The sequence below is a fragment of the Loxodonta africana genome, chromosome 6, assembly GCF_030014295.1.
Source record: "Loxodonta africana isolate mLoxAfr1 chromosome 6, mLoxAfr1.hap2, whole genome shotgun sequence".
Classification (NCBI taxonomy): Eukaryota; Metazoa; Chordata; class Mammalia; order Proboscidea; family Elephantidae; genus Loxodonta; species Loxodonta africana.
Window position 1 is genome coordinate 33,124,958 of NC_087347.1, and position 22,892 is coordinate 33,147,849.

Sequence of the window (22,892 nt, forward strand, 5' to 3'; positions counted from 1 at the left end):
TTTATCAGCCTCCCAGGGACACTCCTTCATTCTCTGAAGACTTTAGCACCTAGTTCAGTATCTTCTCCTCTTCCCCAAGACCTACCGCCTCTTGATTATCCTAACATTTTCCTAATAATCCAACCTCTACTGCCCAGGACTTCTCAACCCCCATTCTGGATCTTGGCACTTTGCTCTCCTTCAGAAACACCAAATCTTCTACATTTTCATATCTTTTACTCAGTTCTCCCTCTTACAAGAAAGTTCTTCAATCTCACTGATCCAGTCTTTATATCTATTTCTGTCGGTACCCTGTTAACATCCTTCTCTTTACAGCTTACTTAGTAGTCCACTACTTGTTTGTTGTCATTAAAATCAACTGGTTTGATTCACTCTCTTCTAGCTCTCCACCTAGCAAAATCTCCACACTGGATCAATCCAGTGACTCATTCTTTTCAGGATTATATCTGAGCTGTGAGCTCAGCTATAGTTATAGCACTAAGCAGCATAATGATGGCCTTATTTGGGGTCACCAGCCTCAACTGGGTCCTGTATTCTCCTTAATTTTTCCATATCTTTTTAGTTAGCCACTCCCCCAGTTTTCATAGAAACTATTTCAAGCTTATTCACTCTTAAACTTTCAATTCTGTCACTTTCCCCTTCGCTCTCAGTAAATCACTAACACCTTCTTCAAACTGTTCCTCAACTTCCCATCAAATCAACAAATGAACTTATTTGCATCTGTCCCATCCTTTCTTGCTTCTCTTAAGTACAAGAGGTGTCTCTCCTCTCTGAAGCTAATCACCCCACTGTGCTCTAGAATCTTTACTTTCCCACCCTCCTCAGGGACCTTACTTTCCCAATTTTCTACTATGTTCAATCTCTTAATTGCTATTGACACTTTCCCCAACAGCATTGAGACAAACTGGTGTTATTTAAAAAACAAAACAAAGAACCCCAAAGGACAAAACATTTCCTCAACCACATAGCCTCCTCTAGCTACTCGTCTCTGCCTTTCTTTTTATAGCTAAGCTTGAAATTATTGTCTATATTCACGGTCTTCACTCCCTCACTTCCTATTCTCTCAACAACTTTGTCTTCTGCTGTCACTGATCCAGGCAGCATTTGATGCTGTTAATCTCCCCTTTCTCCTCAGATCACCTGGTTTACTTCTCAGACTTCTGAATGGCTCCATTTAGACAGCCTGTCTCAAAAAATGCTGTTGTCTCTACGAATCTCCTTAAGTAGCCTGGCTTGACTGTGGCTAAATTCTTAAGAAGGCAAAAGGATGAGTCTATGATATTCTCGAGGGTCAGGAGACAAGTCCGGTCAGATGACAAGGTCATGATATTAGTGAGTTCCCTGTTCAGGATCTGGCCTTTAGTCTTGTGGGGTTACAGAAATTCAAGTTCACAGGTATCCATCCTACTGTTCTTAGAAAGGACAACTAAATATGTCAAAACTTATAAAAAAAATGGCTGTACAAAACACAGAAATGTTATTTATAAAGAGAACTGTCAAATATAGTCTCATGGAAAGTGAAAATATCAGTTATATTATCACTTTAAAGTGGTATAGATTCTCCATATGGATTTAATTCTCCTTAATAGTATACTTCAAACATAGTATTTTTGATATTAACAATTTCTGGAATATAGTTTATGGGACTTTTGATGATACTCTAAATCTACTGAATGGGATTTTCCCAGGTGTCTAGCAGCTCACCATGATGTCAATTTTTAAGTACACTTTTGAAGCATGAACATAACTGCTAGCAGAGATACTGACGGTGTTAGTTTCTTCTGCATCTATCATGCCTAGAGACAGTTCAGAATGCCACGTTAACCTAACCTTTCTCTAAACCACAAGTCACGCGAACTGGGGGGTAGGGGGTGACATTTGACTTTACTACCTGTAAATGACCTTTCTTTGATCCTTTTCCCTCTTCTATAGCACACACCCTCTTTCGGAGTTATTAGACAGGAAATGGCTCCTCAGTTCTATTGCTGTAAGGCTTTTAATTCCCTAGGTCGCTACCACTGGCTATAAAACGGGGGATGGCTGAGTTCCTGCATTTTTTTCCTTCACTCTCTGTTGATAATGTTTGTCTACTTTGTTCAGCACATACAGGATTGATTAGATTTTGTTGTACCGTGAAAGAATTTTGGTTTACAGAGAGTTGAGGCTTCTCACAAACGCAAAACATGTAATTTCATGAGTTTTTCACAGAAAAACACAGGATCACACTGTTATTGGCACGGGTTTAGCTACTAAATGTTTCCCTTGAGATACAATGTCATCATTTTGCTTTAGTCTATGGGCCTCTCTGCTAGGATGTGCCCTTTGGTATTATAGATCTTTAGGCTAGTCTGCCCCATTTTCACCTCCCAATTCCCAACTCAAGTGATCCTTTTTGGCTTTCCTTCTTATTGCCAGGAAAGTAAGTTCCTTTTCAATCTCTTGCATTTAAAAAAAAAAAAAATTAGCGGCTGAAAAATATTCTAGATTACAGAGGGTGTTGCTTTTTCTGTATCTGAATCAGGGCTTCGAATCAGTTCCTTCTGAATCGAATTCCTGATGAGAATTTGCATTTCTAACAAGTTAGAATTTGCATTTTTACCCCAGATATACTGAATCAGAATACATATTTTAACAAGATCCCCAGGTGATTCTTATGTACAACCTCCTGGGAGCTTGTTAAGAATGCAAGTTATCAAAAGAAGTTTGAACCAAAATGAACTGGTTCGAAGCCCTGATCTGAATGAATGTTCACCAGACAATGTCTTCTCCTTTTATTGTTATCCTCTATTAGTGGGCTTTGTCTTGACAAAACTGGAACACAATTTTTCCTTTCTCTTGTATTAACACTTTATTGGGAACTCCAAAACTCTCAATGTACCTTTAATGCCATAGCGTTTTATAATTTTATGGTTACTTAAAAGAAACTTCTTCCCAATGCCCTTTAGAGTTTACTGAACGTCAGGTATCTACACTTGATCCAGCTCAAAACTGCTTAATTTTTTCACTAATGGAACGTATTTCCTCAAGTGTAGAACATGCCTGCATTTTAAATACAACTACGATGGATTTTAATGCCATGTTTAAAAAAGATGTATCCTTCCATTTTTATTCTGAAACTTCTCTGGTCCTCAACCTCATTATCCAACCCCCCACCACATGGTCTAAATCTCACAATTTATAGTTCAGTTGACACAGAGATAGCTTAGCATCTGCTCCACATCAATATGTGCTCTCCAAAAGAAATCTGATATTATCCTATCAAGGTGTGAATTTAAGTCATAAGGTTACCTTTTCTAGGGGAATGGGTATTTGTACAAGAGCCTTATCTTTAATTGCAAAGTGACACTCTTAAAGATTGTTAAAAGAAACTATCGTTCAAGATGGACGGAATGAGACGATCCTTACTATGTGAGACTCACATGCCAGGGGGAGAGACCCCAAACTATCAATGTATTCAAGGAGGCAAAGTTGGGATGTATTACCAACTCTTACTTATGATCTGGATTTAGTATCTTAGAATTTTTTTTTTTTAAACCATGGTTCGATTTCTGGCTTCCTTGCTTCTATATAGTGCCAATCCAGGTAGAAAGGAGTAAGTGAGCCCTTTGTTCCACATGCTGCTTAAAAAGGGAACACCACTTCAAAGAGAGAACACCACCACATGACAAAAATAAAACAAGTAATCACTTTTAAAATATTGTGACTGTACAGGCATTTCCTGAGTTATGAACGAGATCTGTTCTTGACTGCGTCTTTAAGTCCGATTTGTAGGTAAGTCGGAACAGGTACATCTGGTTCTCATTTAGTCTTAGTGCAAGACAAGACTAGAAGCCTTTCAGTGATTTAAAAGCTACACATGCAGCAAGTGAAGGTAATTGTAATGAAGAGTTTGTTGCAGGTAGGGGTTGTTTCAATCCTTTCAAAGTGAGAGCAAATTTACATACCATTAAAGGACAAGTCCGAGTTGTCCAAGTTGTCCCTAAGTTGGACTTTCGTAACCCTGGGTCTTACTGTATGTGCTTGTTTATCTTAACCTTTTCAGGGATTTAAGCTTTTTTTTTTTTTTTTTTTAGGACACTGACTGTGGGTGATTACGTCCTATATCTAGCATAATAAAAAAAAAAAAAAAATTTTTTTTTTTTTTTTATACAGCCATCTAAATAAAACAAAGTGTAATTACCAAAACCAAACCCACTACCACTGAGTGGATTCCTACTCATAGTGACCCTACAGGACAGAGTAGAACTGCCCCATAGGGTTTCCAAGGCTGTAAATCTTTAAGGAAGCAGACTACCACATCTTTCTCCCATGGAGCAGCTAGTGGATTCCAATTGCTGAGCTTTTGGTTAGCAGCAGAGTGCTTTAACCACTGGACCACCAGGGCTCCTAATGTGTAGTTTCCAAAAATTCTCTGAATGGGTAACAAAACAGTTACCGTCTCTGCTCTCAGTTTAAGTTAACGGTGCCAGAATAATTTAGAAAAGAATAGCGAGAATGGTTGCCCGACTTGAAAAATGTAATCATTGTCACTGAATATTCTATATGTAGAAATTGCGGAAATGGTGTATCCTTTGCTGTATATTTACAAAAAAACAAAACAAACGAACAAAAAACCCCAACAGTATCACATTTTAATGGGGGAGACAGATTTTTTTAAAAAACTCAATACATGAATAAAATATTTACAATTTGTATTATGAAGAAAATGTGCAAGGTGCTGAGAGAGAGAAGAAAGGGGTTCGTGCTGGGAAGAAGCATTTTTGTTATGGTGGTTAGAAAAGGTCTTTCTCTGGGGTGATACTGAGCCTGTGACAGGAAGGATGACAGAAAGCAGCAGCTATGTGAAAAATGGTGAGGGTGGGGCATATATTCTTCCCACCTCCCCACAGTGGAAATTTAACTATCCACCTGGATACAGTGGCTGAAAACTATGGTACTACTCCCCTGGTGGTATATTTTTAGGCCCAGTTTAACTATATATGCACTTTAAAAATGTGTACAACATAGTTATGGCAAAACCAAAAAAACCTGTTTCTGTCAAGTTGATTTTGACTCACAGTGACCCTACAGGACAGAGCAGAACTGCCCCATAGGGTTTCCAAGGAGCAGCAGGTAGATTCGAACTGCTAAACCTTTTGGTTAGCAACCGAGCTCTTAACCACTGTGCCTGAAAGAAATAAATCCATCCTCTAATCACTAAAAATGTCAAGAAGAATTCTGAGCAAAGTGAATTACAATAGCTTACACAGGGTTCCTTCCCAAGTGGAATTCACCGCGAGTCTAAGAACCAGGACTATTAGACTATACCTGCTGCTTTCAAGTCGATTCCGACTCATAGGGACCCTATGGGACAGGGTAGAATTGTCCCATAGAGTTTTCAAGGCTGCAATATTTATGGAAGCAGGCTTCCACATCTTTCTCCTGCAGAGCGTCTGTTGGTTTCAAACCGCTGACCTTTCTGTTAGCACCTGAGAGGCTTAACCATTGTGACACAGGGCTTGATCTTAGACTACAGAGTCATAACATACAACCCCCAATGCCAGTATGTATACTTAATTTTGACTTCCTTAAGGTGAGCTGGATACACCATGATCTGCAAATGAAAAAAAAACATAGCTTGTTAAAAAGAGGGAAGTTTTCCAAGATGGTAATTCTCACAGGGGATCATGAGATCTCTGCCATTCTAAAATTTGGGATACATCGTCCCCTACCTAATCCCCCACTTCTTTTGGAGACAGGAAAACAGAATGTAAAGTGTCTGAACGCTTAGCCACTAGAGGGAGAAAGTGTGCCTCTGGTGACCAGGGAGCCAATGAACTACATGAAAAGGACAGACTTCAAGGGAGCTAAAATCAAGCACTAATCAACCAGGGGCAAGGACTATATCAAAGTGGTAGCTTTGGGGAATGAGAGAATGAATACCTAAGACTTCACCATAGATCCTTTTCAACTAAACAATTACACTGCTTCAACTACAAGATATTTCATCTGAATTGTGAATATGTTTGAATCCATCTTTTCTATGGACCTTCATATCTTTGTAGATTCTTAAACACAGGATTAGTTTTTAGGAAGAGTTTATGCCAATTTAGAGAAGTTATATTATTCTTTATATATTGGACATTTATTGATGGGAACACATTCTAATTTTGTGAGATAATTTAAGATTAAAATTTTTGCTGTCTATTGAGATGATTAGGACGATTTGTGGAATTTCCTGTTCAGTCTTTCCAAAATATGATTTTAGGAAAATTACTTCTATTTAGACAATTGCCTAATAAGTTCAAATGTCTGCTTTACCAACACGTTAAGTCCCCAGGTTATGAACATTCAACTTCTGGACAACTCATACTTTCCCTTTAATGTTATGTAAGTTGCCCTCACTTTTAAAGGACTGAACCAACCCCTACTCACAACTGCATCACAATGACCTTCACTTGCTGTAACTGCACTACAACCAAACCAAACCAAACCCCTTGTTGACAAGTCAGATTTGACTTACAGTTGCTATGAATCGGAATTGACTCGACGGCACAGGGTTTGGTTTTTTTGGTTTTGACCCTACTAGACAGAGTAGAACTGCCCCTTGCAATTTCCAACCCTGTAATCTTTACAGAAGCTGACTGCCATGTCTTTCACTGGCAGAGTGGCTGGTGAGTTTGAACCAATGACCTTCTATCTAACCGAGTGCAAAATAAGAACCTTATGCACCTGTTCTGACTTACCTACAAATTCGACTTAAAGACACACTCTGGAACGGATCTCCTTCGTAACCTGGGTAATATCTCTATATAATTGCAATTTTTCTTAAAATCATCATAAAGTGAGCCCAAATGATTTGCTCTTTTATGAAAATTGGTTAATCGTTTGCAGTATGGTACCAATTATAATTTCAAATAATTACAGAATGAGTCTATTGGTACAATCGTTTAGCAAATACAATGTATGGAACCAATTTTTAAAAAGTTATGAAATTCAAGTATAGAGTTAAACAAGTCATAGAGTACCCATTATGTGGTATCAATGTAAATGAATTCCTCCCTCACCCCAAAATCTAAATAAAAGACATTCTTGAAAATTTCCCAGAGTGGTTGCTTAAGATATAGCTGACGATTTTATTTTCAATGTATCAGCTCTTTTCTTAGCAGGAAAAAAAAAAAAAACTCAAGTATTTCTGGGATTTTTGAAAGGAGTAGGTGTATGGTGTCTGTTCCTACTCTTTCAACATTGATTTTCTTCACAATCTGTAATACACTTTCTCAGAAATGTTGCTTGGCAGTCCTGATAATTTCATGTGTTTTCAAACTTCAGCCACCCAGACTACACAGTTCAGTATTTTCAGCTCCTTTCATTTTCTTTTTCCCTTTAATTAGAGAAGTCTCCATTCCCTCTTTTTACAAATGTGGTCAAGAAAGGTACTAACTGCTACTATTTGAAGAAAGAAAATGCATTTCTTTTTCTCATAATGATAAAAAGTTTTTTCCAAATTAAAAAAAAAAAAAGCTGTGACATAACTAATTGATGAAACTCACGGGCAATACTTTACACTCAGGCTACAACTTTTTTAGACGCTCATCCTTTCCTTTGACTTTGGGGGATGTGGCATACACACGGGGGCGAGGAAGCAAGTACACACACTAATTTTAAACTTGCAGGTTAAAGCACTTTGAAAATAGTACGAGTTGAGCTTCATTTCAAACCTGAATTTCTTTCTCGGTCCATTCCCGAGGACCTCTCTATCCTGATTCGTATCCTGGGTTACTGGGTGCTGTTTCTGAAACCGTACCGCACAGTTAATTGCGAAGCCCGAGTGGGTGGGTCCACGCGCACATCCCGACTGGGGCCAGGACGCCGATCCCGGAGTTCGGCGCCGGGCGCCCGGATCGTCGTCCTGCTCCTTTCGCCTGGCCTCACCACAAATCCCAGTTGGAAAGAAAAGTTCACGCGGCCGAAATGAGCCTCCCTTCACCGTTCCAACCCTTCCTTTCCAGCCGGCAGAAAACGTGAGATTTATTATGACTCGGAAGGAGTGCGCTGGGGTCGCCAAGGCGCGCCGGTACACTGGTTACCTGGTCCCCTCTTGGGGGCGGGGTCCGCGGTCCGGGGGCCGCCGGGAGGGGGGCGACGAGGCCGGGCGCGCGGGTGGGCGCGAGGGAGTGCGCGCGTCGCGGAGCCGCCGGGGCAGCACTTGTCCTGTAATCGATTGCCGAGCGCGCCGAGCGGCCGGGCGCGCAGACACGCGCACACGCGCCCTCGCGCGCCCGCCCGCGCGTGAACACGCATGGACACACACGCACACACACTCCCACGCGCCAGGCGCCCGGGCCCCGCACACACGCACGCAAGCGCGCGCGCACGCACGCTCGCCCGCCCGCGCCCCGGGCCTCGCCGCCTGCCCGCCCTCCGCCCGTGGGCGTCTGCGCGAGCCCGGCCGGCGGGGGAGATGTGCTCGGGCGCCGCCGGATCGGTTTCTCGGGGTTTGACCAGCTGTCCCGGGCTAACCCTGCTCCTCGCTGAAGATGGAGGAAGTAAAAACAGGATTACCCTTAGCTACAGAGCCACTGCCTTAGTTTCCACCACCAACTGCAGTGCACAAACACACGTTAGGCACAGGAAAGAAAGAAAGAGAGAGGACACACTAACAGTAAACACAAACAAAAGGGTGATGGGATTATTTTACTGCATGCACTGCTGAGGTAAATCTCCGCTTGGCTTTTGCGTGGTGAAGAACAGCTCTTGTTTTGTCTTCTGATTCATAGATAATATATAAATATGTGTATCTGATTTGCAAAAGGGGGGAGTGTTTTCAAAGTTAAGTGTAATTATATAGCATCTCGTTTTGCACTGTGATGTGATCAAATGACTTGTTGCTGTTAACCAGTAATAATAATAATATAGATGTTTTTCTCTGGGAGGGATGGATTGTGATTATGATTAGGATAATGATTTCTGTAAAGGGCGCTCAGGGAATCGGGTTGACGATGATGTCCTCTGTCTTCTCGTCCCCTCGTCATCTGTTTCTGGGATGTTAATTGATTAATCAGCTCTCATCTCTATAAGCCGTCATGAATTTGGGCTTGTTTTGCTTTGTTTTAACTTGAATTTCAAGGAAATTGGGTAGCCTGGAATAAATTGCAGCTGTCCAGATAGAAGGTAATACCCAGATCCTGTCGGAATTAAAAGGAAAAAAAAAAAAAAAAACGAAAAACCCAAAACTGGTCTGACACACGTAAAAAGGCAGCAGTTAAATCACTTTGACAGGTTCTAGTATGGGCGAAAGAGATGGAATTAAGATTATTATTATTATTATTTCTTTTTTTTTTTGCCAAGGGCCAAAAACAGTCCTGTGAAGTTGGCCTAGGTTCCTCGCTGGGTTCTGCCTGACTGTCCCTCCCTTTTACCCCCCTTTTCTTTCGGTTTTCTTGTCTTAGCTTTTGGTCGATTCTTAAGGAACCGGTGGATCAAGTTTTTTCTCTTCTTGTTAATCGCATTGCTGTAGCACTGACTGACCTCTCTCTCTCTCTCTTTTTTTTTCCTCTTTCCTGAAAGTACGTGGTGCCATTCCTGAGTGACTTTTCCTACTAGACCATCCCAAAGGGACGAGGGGGAGGGGTGGAAGGAGGAGGAGGAGGAGGAGAAGGGGGGTGTTCCTTCTCTCTCATTTCTTGGTTTTGTTTATCAGCCGATCTGTTTGCTGGATTTGGGCTCCGAATGACCCACCTGTAAAGTGCTTTCCCTTCCTCCTCGCCTTGAACTCTGCAGGGGGCTTGGCTAGGAGGGGACAAGGGAGGGAAAGAGAGAAGGGGAAAACACAAAAAACTTCTTTCTTTCTCCCTCCGTTTATCTTCAGCCCGACATTGTCACCTCCTCTTTGAGGAGTTAGAAGAAGCTGAGATCTCCCGACAGAGCTGGAAATGGTGATGAATCTTTTTTAATCAAAGGACAATTTCTTTTGTATGTACATTTCGTTTCTCTTTCTCCTGTTCTTTCTCTTTCTTTCCTTCTCTGAGGGTTAATAACCCTTTCATTGATGGGGCAGACTTATTTCGTTTCTCCCTGACGTTTCTTTCTTTTTAATATGTGTGTGTTAAATGTGTACATTTTTAAAGAGATAAACTCATTTGTAAAATATCCGAAGAAACTGCTCCCCTTTTAAACTTTACAGATCCCTTTCTTTAAAGCCTTATGTAATCATAATTTGAAAGAATTTGATAACAGTGCAGCAGGTTGAAATTTAAGTGCTACGTAGTGACTGAGTTGGGAATTTGATCTGATTATTCCATAAAGAAAGGAAGAAAAGTTTTTTTGGGGGGGGGAGGGTGGTGGTGAAGAAGGGGAGGGGAGGGAGAAGGGAAGTGGTTTTGGAGACAAGAAGTGAAGCTGCCTGTTTTCCAGTAAGTAATGGAGAAATTCCAGGAGCCAGGGCTAAATATACTTGGCGATCAATACAGAAATGGCTCATTGTGAATAATTTAGCTGCTGGTGCAGTGAGAGTTTTGAAACTAAAGGCAAAAAGGACCAGGGCCAAAGGGGGGGGGGGGGAGTAAAAAAAAAATCTCCTTAGGATGTGTCAATTCTTTAAACTTTTTCTTTCAAAGAGTACAGTTAGATTACTAACCTTTTCAATACGTAAAATCAGAGCTAGAGGGTGTCATCGCATACAATTTACTTTTGTTTCTGAGAATTAAGTTCTTGTTTGTGTCATTAGTACATGAAAATAGTTCCCCAGACTTAAAAAAAAAAAGTGAGTCTGCCTCCCCCACTGTACAAAAGTTTATGAAATTTTCAACATCAGAATGTATTAAGCAGGCTTGGCATTCATACCCCTCCACGATCTGGCAAGAAATTAAGGTTACATTGAACAGGTGCTTAAACAGAACTTGGGGTAGGCTAAAATGTCAATACAAGTCAGCGAGTTGGGTAACTGCTGCAGAAATCTGGAGACACACTTGGGCACTAAGTTTTTTGTTTTGTTTTGTTTTAGTATGTTTGTTTGCCCTCCCCCCCCCCATTAGAACATGATGAACCAACTTGCAACAATTGTGAATAGAGCTATCTGTATACTGGGGAAGTCTTCAAACTGCAGCGTGATTGTGGGAACTAGTGAATGGTAAAATACTTAAATCCCAGTTAAAGCTGGCATATTTGAAGCGTGTCCCCCCCCCCAATATTTTTTCTTTAAACCAAGTAAATTCTGATTAAGAGAGGCATTCCTTTCTTGCTACAGCCCGTCTTGAAGCACACTTATCTTTCCTATCCTATCTCCAGCAGGAATCAGATCATTTGCAGAAAGAGTTCAGTGACTTGCAAATGAGCACATACAGTACACTGTAGCATGTTTCTTGGGCACAGGTTGCAGCAGCAGCAACATGGGCTAACTGCTTGGAGCTTCAAATAAGTTAAGCATTTAATGGCAGATACTGAAAGGATTCATTGTTTTAAGGGTATAATCTTTTATTTTGCAGCACTGCACTTTGACTATGGAAACAGAGGCTATTGATGGCTATATAACGTGTAAGTATTCATTTTCATTAATTTGTTATTGGTAATAAAATTACTTTTGTTTTCCCTGTGTTTTAGTACATGAATTATAAGATTTTATCAAGAATTCCAGACTCTTATTTTGTATCTGTTCAGAATCTCACCTTTAAGTTAGTTTGAGGAAATAGCAGCACAGAGACAAAATAAGAAGGAAATATAGAAATATACTGTCTGCTGTATTAAGAATAATATTTAAAATCAGTAGTAGCCTAGCAGATCAACATTTTCCTACTTGAGTTTTTCATTAACTTTACTGTAAGTTTAGAATAGGTCAGGTTACATATATGTGAACTAATAATCATGTGTACTAAATATTTACTACTCTGTAACCTCATTTTTCGGTCATGCAGTGTGAAAGAGAATTAGCTTTCTTAAGTTGACGTTTTCTTAGCCAACTCTCCTTTCAAACATCCAACTGTCTGATAGCCAGCATTTTGGAAAATGTTCAGTATAAATACAGTATACTTAACAATTAAATTAGATGTTAAAAGTTTTTTTTCAATTAAAAGTTACCTTAGAAATCAACTGCTTCTCTTCCCTTTATTTTACAGATAAAGGTATTGCAATGATGCATTTTGTTTATTTTTTATTATGGGCTGGCTATGGCTTTTAGTAATTTCGTGCATTTACTATTTTATTTCTAAAGGATATTTTTTTATAGCTTCTTTTAAGGTGAAAAGGTTATCACATCAAAATTTCAAGACTAAGAGTGACACCGCATAGAGCAAAGTTAAATAATTAGATATTATGTGACAATGAACAGAGACCAAAAGATTTTATTTTGTGCAAGCAGGTGACAATGAGCTTTCACCTGAAAGGGAGCACTCCAATATGGCAATTGACCTCACGTCAAGCACACCCAATGGACAGCATGCCTCACCAAGTCACATGACAAGCAGTAAGTCTTCATTTTATGATTTTTTTTTCCATTTCTCTAGTGACAGATTTGAATTTGTTAGGTCTGTGGAGTCCTCTCACATTGTGGTGTGTAGCTACTGCGATAGATTTTGCTAAAGAAAGAGCAACAGAGATTTATTCCTGTTCAATTTAGTGTCATAAAACATGAGTCTGCTTACTAGTCTGAACTATCCCAAGGTGGCATTTGGGAGCTGGTGCTTACCTGTATCAGGTAAGAAGTGTTAGGATTTGCTGATTATTGTTTTGACTTGCCTGGCTTATGTGACTGGATTTGTTGTTTTTGTTGTTGGGTAAAAAATATGGAAACACGTCATTTCCAAAGGACTTTAAACAGTAAAAAAATGAAATGATTTTATACTGCCTTGGTACAAAGGTAGTCCATCAGTGGTAGAATTAGTGGTATCTGCTCTCTTATTTTTTTAGAACATGTGAAAGTTCCTCCTTCAAAATATTGGAAGTACAGTGTGACTGCGAATTTATGGAACTCATTTATATCCTTTTCTCTAACAAAGTGAAAGCGTTTTGTTTTAGATTATCCAGAGAAGAACTGAGAAAATCTGGAAGGATGTTTTGAGTTTTCAGGAATAGACAGTTTTGGCTATTTTTGATCAACAGCCATTCATTGATGTTGTAAACATGGTTTTTGTGTAGTAAAAGACCAATTTACATACTCAGAAGTGACAGAAGTTAAAATAACTTATTTATTAAGAATATGGTTTGTTTTTTTCTTAATCATAGGTTTTGTCAGTTCATTTGTCAAGTGCAAATGCTCTATTACCTGTACTCAAAGTAATTTGAAACTTTGTGTTTCCCTTATACTTTTGGTCTGTGTTATATCCTTGTATGTATGTATGCTATGTATATTACATATTCTTATATATATAATTTGGATGTAAATATAACTTAAAAGTTTTCTATTGGGTGATAGATGAAGGAAAAAATTTTTTCAACAAGGCTTTAATAAAAGAAAACTAAATTATCTACTGCATTATGTACATATTCTTAAATTAATTCTGATTATTTGGAGATAACTTTTCCTGTTCACATCCTTACTACAGTTCTCAAAACTTCAGGTTATTATAAAGTGAGAAGATCTCTAAGTTGTAAAGACTTTTGAATTATAAGCAAAAGTATAGAGAATACTATTGATGAAGCCACCGTCATGAATACGTTTTGCAGTTTATTAGCTTCAGGTGGTTCATCCTAGTCTTCAAATTACCAATGAACTAGTTACATTTATTTGTTTAAAAGTTTTCTTTCTTTTTTTAATGGGAAGCACTTGTAAGACAATTTTATTCTAGCAGCAGTTGTTGAAATTCCTTTACATGTAGAAAGAAAAACCAATTAAAGTTAGTGAGTGGCTATATACTAAATTAGTGTTAATCTCTTACAATGGGTTTTATAGCATTAGATTATTTTTTTAAATTAATTTGGCTATTGGTTTGATAGAAGTTATACTGCCGCAACGTAGACAGTACAGTCTTTACATTTTAACATAATGTTACTACTGCTTTAGTAGAACAGGTTTTTATTTCTCAAATAATTTTCACGAATTTCTTAAAGAGTAAAGATAGATTCATATGCAATTTCTGTGAAATATTTAGCTATTGGTTTTCTATACATTGGATATTTGGGGTTTTTAGTAACTGTTAATCAGAGACTTTCGATTGTCATTCGCTAGCCACACCAGAATATCAGCTGAAAAATGCTTTTTAATTGGTTAATTGGCTCCTTGTGAATTTGATTTGGTTTTGCACATACTTCACAAAGGCAGTTTACCCATCTATTTTGCATAAACAGGGCAAAGCCTAGACATGACCAATTTAAACAAATGAGAACTGTGCCTTTGACATTTGAGCTTTTCTCACCTAACGACAGTAAAATTATGTGTTTGGTGAAGAGTTTATTGCTTTTTTTTAGCTTATTAGCCTGTGGCAATTCCATGTTAGTAGAGTTTTTGGCTAGGCTACACATGTTTTCAGGTTTTATTCCAAAGGGTTGCAGGTTAAATATTTTGGCTCTCACTTGAGAGCTGTCTATTGCATCCTTTATGTAGCCTCTATTTACAGTATCTAGGTTACCCACTTAGGTGTTAGATGGAGACGATACCCATTTTTCCCCTCTCTTAGATCTAGGAGAATATCAGCATTTTAGATTGCCAAAGCAAATAGTGGTAGAGAGGGACTCTTGTCTATTAATTAGAACAAGAGACCTAGAATCCGTCACTCAGGTGTTTTTCTGGGACTTGGAATCATTTTGTGTGTATTTGACCTGTCAAATCACTTGTGTCCGAGATCACTTGTTTTTTCCTAAATCCCTTTATGTGCATTGTTGGCTTTATTAAGTGAAAATGGCTTATTTATTTTCTGTATTTTTTATATCTTCAGATGTACTTCTCGGGGTGGGGAGTGGGGGGGCTACTGCTTCCAAAAATAGAACTATAATTTTGATTCAAAGTGTTAAAGCCAAAAGTAAAAATGAAAACCTTTAAGGTAGAAAACACAGCAAGGAGAGAGGACAGGAGTTGATAAAAAATATACCGTAAGGGAGAAAAAGTTATTTTAAAACAGTTTAAAAAAATAAAAGACTTAAAACCTTGCCTTTTGATGATAGCTAACATTCTGGCCGTATAGTGTCAGTCAGCTGTGACAGTCCACTTACTGTGGCTTTAGGAACGTGGTCAGTATTACTATAAGGTCCTAGCCATTTGTTTTGCTTATTTGGTGACTATTCGAAGATAAACGGAATCTGTACAACTTGCTGCCAGCTATTGTATAAAAAATAATGACAGCAGCTATCATTATTTGACAGTGCTAGAATAGAGCACAAGCAACTTGGGAGAGAACTAAAAATGTTATAATGCCTGACAGTTTCTGGTTTTAAAATTCGGCATGTAAGATAATCTTAAAAAGAAGTAAGAGGTATTAGTGATCTTAGCATTTTATAATGACTACTTCCTGTGTTTTAGAATGAAATTTCTTGGAGAATTTGAGACATTCTCTTCTGGAATAAGGAACTCTTTGATAAGAAGAAGGGCATTGTTGCCTGAGATCATTAGTGTATGTACTGAGCCGGCTGACACTCTTCAGTGTCAGGGATGTCAGTATATGCCTTGATGGCTACTGGAAATACACAGTGTTAAGTGATTTTAAAAACAGAATCTAGAAGTTATAATCTGAGACAGACAACTCAGACAGAACAATATAAAAATAATCCATAGTGCATTTTGGCCCATCACATGAGATCTTACTTTGTGATTCCCTCTGTTTCTGGGTTATCTCATTTCCAGTTCTTGCATAGTCGCTTCTGTATCAGTTGCAAACTGTTCTACACCTGCCGCTGACTATTTTGAAAAATATCTCAGGTTCAAAAAATTGTAATGAATTTTATTTTTCTTATGACCTACTCTATGCCAGTAAGTAAATTTTCTTGCAGGTAGTTAAATCGTATGAAAATATACCGTGTCACAAAATTTGTTTCTACTACTTTAAAACCTTTCCATGGATCAGCTGCTCAGTCAATACTATTTATCAGTCAGTTTGATGGCCAGGTGGCACGTATGGAATTGGGAGAAGTAGTAATTCTAGTTTTACAAGGCTCTGACCACTAATCAGGTCAGGGAATCTAGTTTATTCTTTTCAGAGCGCTTCACATTCATTTTTTTTTCTTAGCTAGTTTCCATTTTTAGAACCTCGTGAATCAGAAATATGATTTCTATTTTTTAATATGTGGAAATCGACGCCTGAAGAAATCAATCGCCTTTTTAGGTTGCTTAGCGGAAAGGTGAAATTGTCAGAAATGGGATATAAAACTGTGATGTTACCTTGTGGGTTAGTGGAATCCTTTAACTGGTGTCTCTCTATAATGTCTTTATCTCAGGGTGCCCACCATGCCCAATAGTGATCCATGGTTTAGTGCCAAAAGTAGTATTATAGAATTAGAAGAGTGTTATTAAAAGAGTGGAGTGATATCAGGTCATCTTGTTAAGCGCGTGCGCTAATATACTTTTTTGAATCTACCTTATGATATGGGACTCACCGGCTTTCTGAGTTGTCCTCTATATAGCTTTGTTTGGCAGTCACCCTTGGTTGGATTTCCATAGGATGCACCCTAATATAATACCAGATGGACTTGATGTAAAATATCACTTTGTTTTGAATCATAGTACTTAGATTTATATATACCCAGTATATTTTAGATTTAGTTCTTATTTTTTAGACATTTTTTTAAAAACCTTGATTTGACTTCTCTACCGTTATCGGAGGTAAGTGTCATAACTATGTACCAAAAGAAAAAAAAAAGAAAGGGAAGTACATATGTGTAGGGAATTAACAGCAAACGTGCTGTATTTTTTCTTTGCTCTCTCCTCTCCTAATTAACTGAAAGCTCTTGCTCTCTAGGAGCTCACATTCTAGTAGGAAACTCAAACAGTTAAACAGGGTCTTATACTACAGTAAGCCCAGTACGCTGACTCTCATGGGTGGTGGCGTGTGGTTCTAGTTGGGGAAAACTTCCTAGAGGGAGAGGTTGCCTGAGCTGAGACTTATTAAATGAATAGGTTTAAGGGAGAAATGGAAGACTTTCTCAGTAAACGTACCCATCATGAGCAGAGGTGAGAAGTATGTGAGATATTCTGGGAAATACAAGCAGTTTGGTATTTCTGGAGTGTAAAGTTGGAGTCTAGACGCCTGAGACCAGAGATGACACTGGAGAGTTAAGCAGGGCAAGATGATGGGCAGTTTCGTGTGATGAGGGATCTTTGATTTCATTTTCAAGGGAGCCAGGGGTTTTAACAAAGCAGATGACTTCAGTCTTTTGATTGACATGGATCACACTAGGTACAGTGTGGTGAGAAGACTGTGGATGGGGACCAGGCTAGAGGCTGAGGGGGATCTAAAGGAACAGAAGAATTTGGGTAATATAATATTATTATATTAATTCGAATTAATCCCGTGGAAGATTAACCAGTAAGCAAGGTACGCACGGATTTAATTGTGTTTACTTACTAACCTGTATTGCACAATTTCACATGGCATGGTGAAACCTATGTGAAATTGTATACTACAGATTAGTAAGTAAGCCCATGCCTGCCTTGCTTACTGGGCAATTTGTCTCAATAATTACTAATTACTAATATTCAACAGGTTGGATTGGACAGGCCTTGTATAGTAGGGTTCAGGAGAGGTGGAGGTTATGGACGATGATCCCTAGATTATTAGGTAGGTGGTAGTAGGTTTCATCAGCTGAGAGAGGAAATAATGGAGCAGGTTTCCAGGAAAAGATTTAGTTTAGTTCAGGATACAGAGAGTTTGAAGTATCTGTAAAATTTGGGAGGGAAAAGCAATCAAGCAGGTGGATAGGTTAGGCTGAAGTGTGAATTTTCTTAATTAGTGAAACTAATGCATTTTGGTTATTTTGTTCCTGTATTAACCTGGTGGCATAGTGGTTAAATGCTACGGCTGCTAACCTAAAGGTCAGCAGTTCAAATCCTCCAGGTGCTCCTTGGAAACCCTATGGGGCAGTTCTACTCTGTCCTATAGGGTCACGCTATGAGTCAGAATCGACTCGACGGCAACGGGCTTGGTTTGGTTTGGTTTGGTTTTGGTTTAATAGTAGTTTGTTGTCGTTGTCGTTAGGTGCTTCTGAGCCAATTCTGACTCATGGTGATGCTGTGTATAAGAGAATGAAACATAAATATAAAATAAATAAGTTTAGTAATTCTTAAAAAATGTTCCCAAAGTAATTGTCAGCATTTTGATCAGTGATCTTATTTCCCCAGTTGCCCCATTAAATCAAAATTCTGTATTGGAATGTATGAGCACAGGCTTCAATGAACTCTCTTTGGTTAATGGTTCCTTTTATGCTAGTCTCAGAAGTTAGATTAATTGATGTGATTGACTCACTGATTTTTAAACAAAATATGCCAGCCCTTCTTTTTAAAATTTAGTGGTATATTTAATAGTATAACTTTTAAAGTTATATTAAAAAACCATAAGACTAATGTATGGCATATACTCCAGTGTCTCTACTGTATTGATCTAAGTCTTTATTCTGTAACCTATTTCTTTATTAAGTTAATATGTAATTTAAAATATGTGAGGATGCATTTCTTAGTGAAACAGTGGTGAGTTCTGCCATGTTGATAGCCAAGGAATTTAATACTCTTACTCAAATCCCTTATGAGAACTTTGATATATATATATATATGGTCGCTATGAGTTGGAATCGACTCAGGGGCAATGGGCTTGGGGTGTGTGTGTATATGTATAGTATAAATATAATATATATAATTTGAAAGTGATTCGATAGATACTTATTTTTCTTTTAATTAATAATATTGTGCCCCTTGGGGTAAAATTACCTGGATGGTAAGTGTGGTGTAGAATACATCTTAATTAACATACTTATTGTCTGAAAAAGGAGCTCTGGTGGCACAGTGGTTAAGCACTCAGCTGTTAGCCAAAAAGTCGGTGGTTCAAACCCACTAGTTGCACAATGGGAGAACGATGTGGCAATCTGTTTTTGTAAAGATTGTTGTTGTTAGGAGCCGTTGAGTGGGTTCCGTCTCCTAGTACCCTATGTACCACTGAACAAAACACTGCCTGGTCCTGTGCCATCCTCACAATTGTTATGCTTGAACCCATTGTTGCAGCCACTGTGTCAATCCATCTTGCTGAGAGTGTTTCTCTTTTTTGCTGGCTCTGTACTTTACCAAGCATGGTGTCATTTTCCAGGGACTGCTCTTTCCTGATAACATGTCCAAAGTATGTGAGATGTAGTCTCGTCATCCTTGCATCTAAGGAGCATTCTAGTTGTACTTCTTCCAAGACAGATTTGTTTGTTCTTTTGGCAGTCTATGGTATATTCAAAACTCTTTTCCAACACCACAATTCAAAGGCATCATTTCTTTTTTGGTCTTCGTTATTCATTGACTGGCTTTCACATGCATATGAGGCAATTGAAAACACAATGCCTTGGGTCAGGCACACCTTAGTCTTCAAAGTGACACCTTAGCTTTTTAACAAAGAGGTCATTTGCAGCAGGTTCACCCAATGCAATGCGCATTTTGATTTCATGACTGCTGCTTCCGTGGGTGTTGATTGTGGATCCAAGAAGGATGAAATCCTTGACACCTTGACAGCTGCAATCTTTTCTCCATTTGTCATGATGTTCGTTTTTGGTCCAGTTTCTATGAATTTTTATTTTTTTATGTGGAGATGTAATCCATACTGAAGGCTTTGATCTATACTGAAGTCTTTGATCTTCATCGATAAGTGCTTCAAGTCCTCTTTCAACAAGCAAGGTTGAGTCATTTGCATATCACAGGTTGTTAATGAGTCTTTCTCCAATCCTGATGCCCCACTCTTCTTCATATAGTCCAGCTTCTCCAATTATTTGTTCGGCATACAGATTGAGTAAGTATGGTGAAAGGATATAACCTTGACACACACCTTTCCTGTCTTTAAACCATACAGTATCCCCTTGTTCTGTTCGAATGACTGCCTTGTAAAAATTACAGCCTAGGAAACCCCATGGGGCTGTTTTACTCTCTCTCATAGGGTCACTCTGAGTCGGAATTGCCTCGACCACAGTGGATTTTTGGTTTATTGTCTTAAAATAATGATAGCTATGATAGAATTCTGTCTTAAAAATGTAAGCTCTGATTACCTGAGACATCACAAAATTCCAAATGAATGTCAGTTATGGAGATATTTTGTCTGAGATTTCCTGTATATGTAGATTCAGGACTCCCTAGAGATATATTTTTCATCTTTCAGTCATTTAGCTGTAAACATTTATTAAGCACTTACTTTATGTGATGCACTGTTGGTGCTAGAGATACAAAAATACGTTACTGTTTTTTGTAGGGAAGGAGCTTATCTTGAAGGGTCCAAATAAATTAATATTTTATTTGAGGTAGTAATAATCCTTTTTGCATTTAAAAGTAAGTAAGTGTGATGGGCTCACTACGATTTATATCAGTTTTAGGTAAATGAATTGTTTCTCACCTTATACCTTTAAGACTTTATACTTCAGAAGTATATAAACTTGAAGATGCAGAATGAAACAGAAAAGAAAGGGCAACCAATTACTAAGATAGATTCTCATGGGAAACATTTCTCCAGGAAATTTTTTATAATACAGGATTTGGCCCTTAGCTTTGCAGATTCTGAAACTTGACTTGTTGGGACACTGAGAGTGGATCTATTATCTCAAGGTTGACACACATTAAACAAATTTACAAGAGTGATATTTAAAATCAGAATACCAATTTATGTCTTTACCTTAATTAAAAACAAAACAAACAACCCAACCCAACTACCGTAGGATCTGGATCACTTCAGTTAGCTTGACCAGATGATTCTGTTCTTGTGAATTGACCTATGTGGGTAATCAGCGAAGGTCATTTGGTGAGCAAGGAGTCTGAACAAAGGGAGTGAGTTATATAATTCAGATGTCTAATGGCATCAGACTAAGAGAGCCTAATATACTCAGCATCACAATGGAGATGGCATTGCCATTCCAATCATTGTGGTTGAAGCCTTTGTCCAATTCCTGCTCCCCTGAATGGACGTGGATTTAGATTCCTAGATCTGGGTTCAGCCAGAATACCTCTGAGAGTCATTTTTTCCTCTCTTTCCTTGGCTGACCCCCAGATTCAGGCTTTAACTTACATTAATACATATACGTATTTTTTGCGCAGATAACACACACCTTCTATGTTTGCCAGCGGTGCCCTCTTCCATGAGGTATTTTCATAAGTGCCGCTGTGCCAATTTTTTTTTAACATGTTGCAGTAAAGAAATTAGCATAACACGCTCACAGAAATGCCTTGCAAGGGGAGGGCTTGATTGTCAAACAAACATAGAAGATGTGCGTTATTTGCATAAAAATATGGTAATCAGGATGTAACCTTTTCTTGCTGGCCTGGGATCCATTAATTTTTATAATGTGATTTTGCATTTCTGCTTTAGATTTGTTAAATGTTGATTTTTATAGCTTAACTCTCCGAAGGCAACCTTATAATGCCTATAAGGAATACCCCAACTACTATTGTTATAAATTCAAACTTCCATTCACAGAAATGTTGACAGGTGATGTGGTCAGCAGTTTGAGAGGTCTTAATATCCATTTTATATGAAGATGGAAAATAGCACTGCCACCTAAGAAAGATACGTTAGGTTAGCTAGGGCTTTAGAGGAGTTTCAGTTATTAGTCTGGTGGGAAAAGCATCACACCATCGTACCATTAAGGTAGTCTGACAACAGAAAATTGAGATTTTATAGCAAAATTATTGTATTGCAGGTTAAGATTAGTTAATGGGAAAACCCACTGGTGTTGTGTCAATTAGGAAGTCTATAGGGAAGGCTATCTTAACTACTGATCGTGAATTAATAATAGTTTTACGAGCATATGGCTTTATTTTGGGGCTACACATTTATTACAAAGAAATTAACTGAAAATGTCCAGATATGAACCTTTGAGGGCAATGACCATGCCTTATTTATCTGTTCACCCCCAGCATGTTGTTGTTGTCTGCTCTCAAGCCGATTCTGACTCATAGCAACTCTGTAGAACGGAGCACGACTGCCCCATAGGGTTTCCTAGGCTGTAATCTTTATGGGAACAGATTGCCAGGTCCTTTTCTTTCACAGGGAGCCCTGGTAGCGCAATGTTTGAGGTCTACAGCTGTTAACCAAAAGGTCAGCAGTTTGAATCTACCAGTCGCTCCTTGGAAACCCTATGGGGCAGTTGTAGTTCTGCTGTGAGTTGGAATCGACTTGAGGGCAACCAGATTTTTTTTTTTTTTTGGTCTTTCACAGAGCAGCTGGTGGGTTCTAACCGCTGACCTTTATGTTAGCAACCTAGCACTTAACCATTGAGACAGTAGGGCTTCTTTTTCATTCCCAGCGTGCTGTATCATAATAATGGAACAATTGTAGGAGCCCAGTAAATATTTGTTGAATGAAGGAACTCTATTCACTGAATAGATAAGAATTACTTATGATTAGCATATTGCGTATGTAAATTTAAATAACATGCTTCTGACCTATTTGAGGAAATTTGGAAACTTAATTTCTTAGTTGTTGGAATAATTCTGAAATCTTAATTTACTTGTAATTGTTGCCGTTGGGCTATGTGCTGGTTTTTCCGTGTCTCATTCTGAGAAGGATTTTGTCCTCTTCAAATCAGTCCCAAAATGATGATCTCTGAGGTTCTAAAGAGTTCTTCAGTTTTCTGATCCTATGAATTGTGAGTTCAGTGGAATCCAAATGAACGTAAATGTTTTCATGAATATTTTATAGCCATTGTCATCTTCCTTACTACTACTACTACTGTCTTTAATATAGCACATTCAGAGTTTACAAATTGAATTCCATATACTTGCAGTTTTAAAACCAGTTCTCTATCACTTATTTAAAACTGCGTTG

General features: G+C 38.4%; 2 protein-coding genes across 24 annotated transcripts in view; one reads left to right on the plus strand and one right to left on the minus strand.

Annotated features, from left to right (window-relative positions):
* IKZF2 (IKAROS family zinc finger 2) overlaps positions 1-22,892 on the plus strand; it is a 305,347-nt gene that overhangs the window by 8,146 nt on the left and 274,309 nt on the right. For 6 of the 23 annotated variants that reach the window (XM_064286713.1, XM_064286711.1, XM_064286712.1 and 3 more), the window contains exons 1-3: positions 9,639-9,917; positions 11,466-11,514; positions 12,335-12,439. In XM_064286713.1, the coding sequence (XP_064142783.1) occupies positions 9,915-9,917; positions 11,466-11,514; positions 12,335-12,439 (157 nt within the window). In that variant the 5' untranslated portion in view covers positions 9,639-9,914. Of the gene's footprint in view, positions 1-7,897; positions 8,004-8,451; positions 8,697-9,236; positions 9,549-9,633; positions 9,955-11,088; positions 11,111-11,465; positions 11,515-12,334; positions 12,440-12,462; positions 12,671-12,977; positions 17,375-22,892 lie in introns of those variants that run through there. The other 17 variants (XM_023541830.2, XM_023541807.2, XM_023541828.2 and 14 more) reach the window with 17 other exon arrangements.
* Positions 7,941-9,662, minus strand: LOC135231585 (putative uncharacterized protein ASB16-AS1). The gene is made up of 2 exons (XM_064287437.1): positions 9,588-9,662; positions 7,941-8,513 (listed from the first exon to the last, which is right to left on the minus strand). The coding sequence occupies exons 1-2, from the start codon at positions 9,660-9,662 to the stop codon at positions 7,941-7,943; spliced, it is 648 nt and encodes a 215-aa protein (XP_064143507.1).

Excerpts from the sequence above, each read along its gene's own strand:
- LOC135231585 (XM_064287437.1), bottom strand. The coding sequence starts at position 9,662 with ATGAGAGAGAAGGAACACCCCCCTTCTCCTCCTCCTCCTCCTCCTTCC. Across the intron at positions 8,514-9,587 it reads CCCCTCGTCCCTTTGGGATG|CGAGGAGCAGGGTTAGCCCG; the intron begins GTCTAGTAGGAA and ends CTCCATCTTCAG.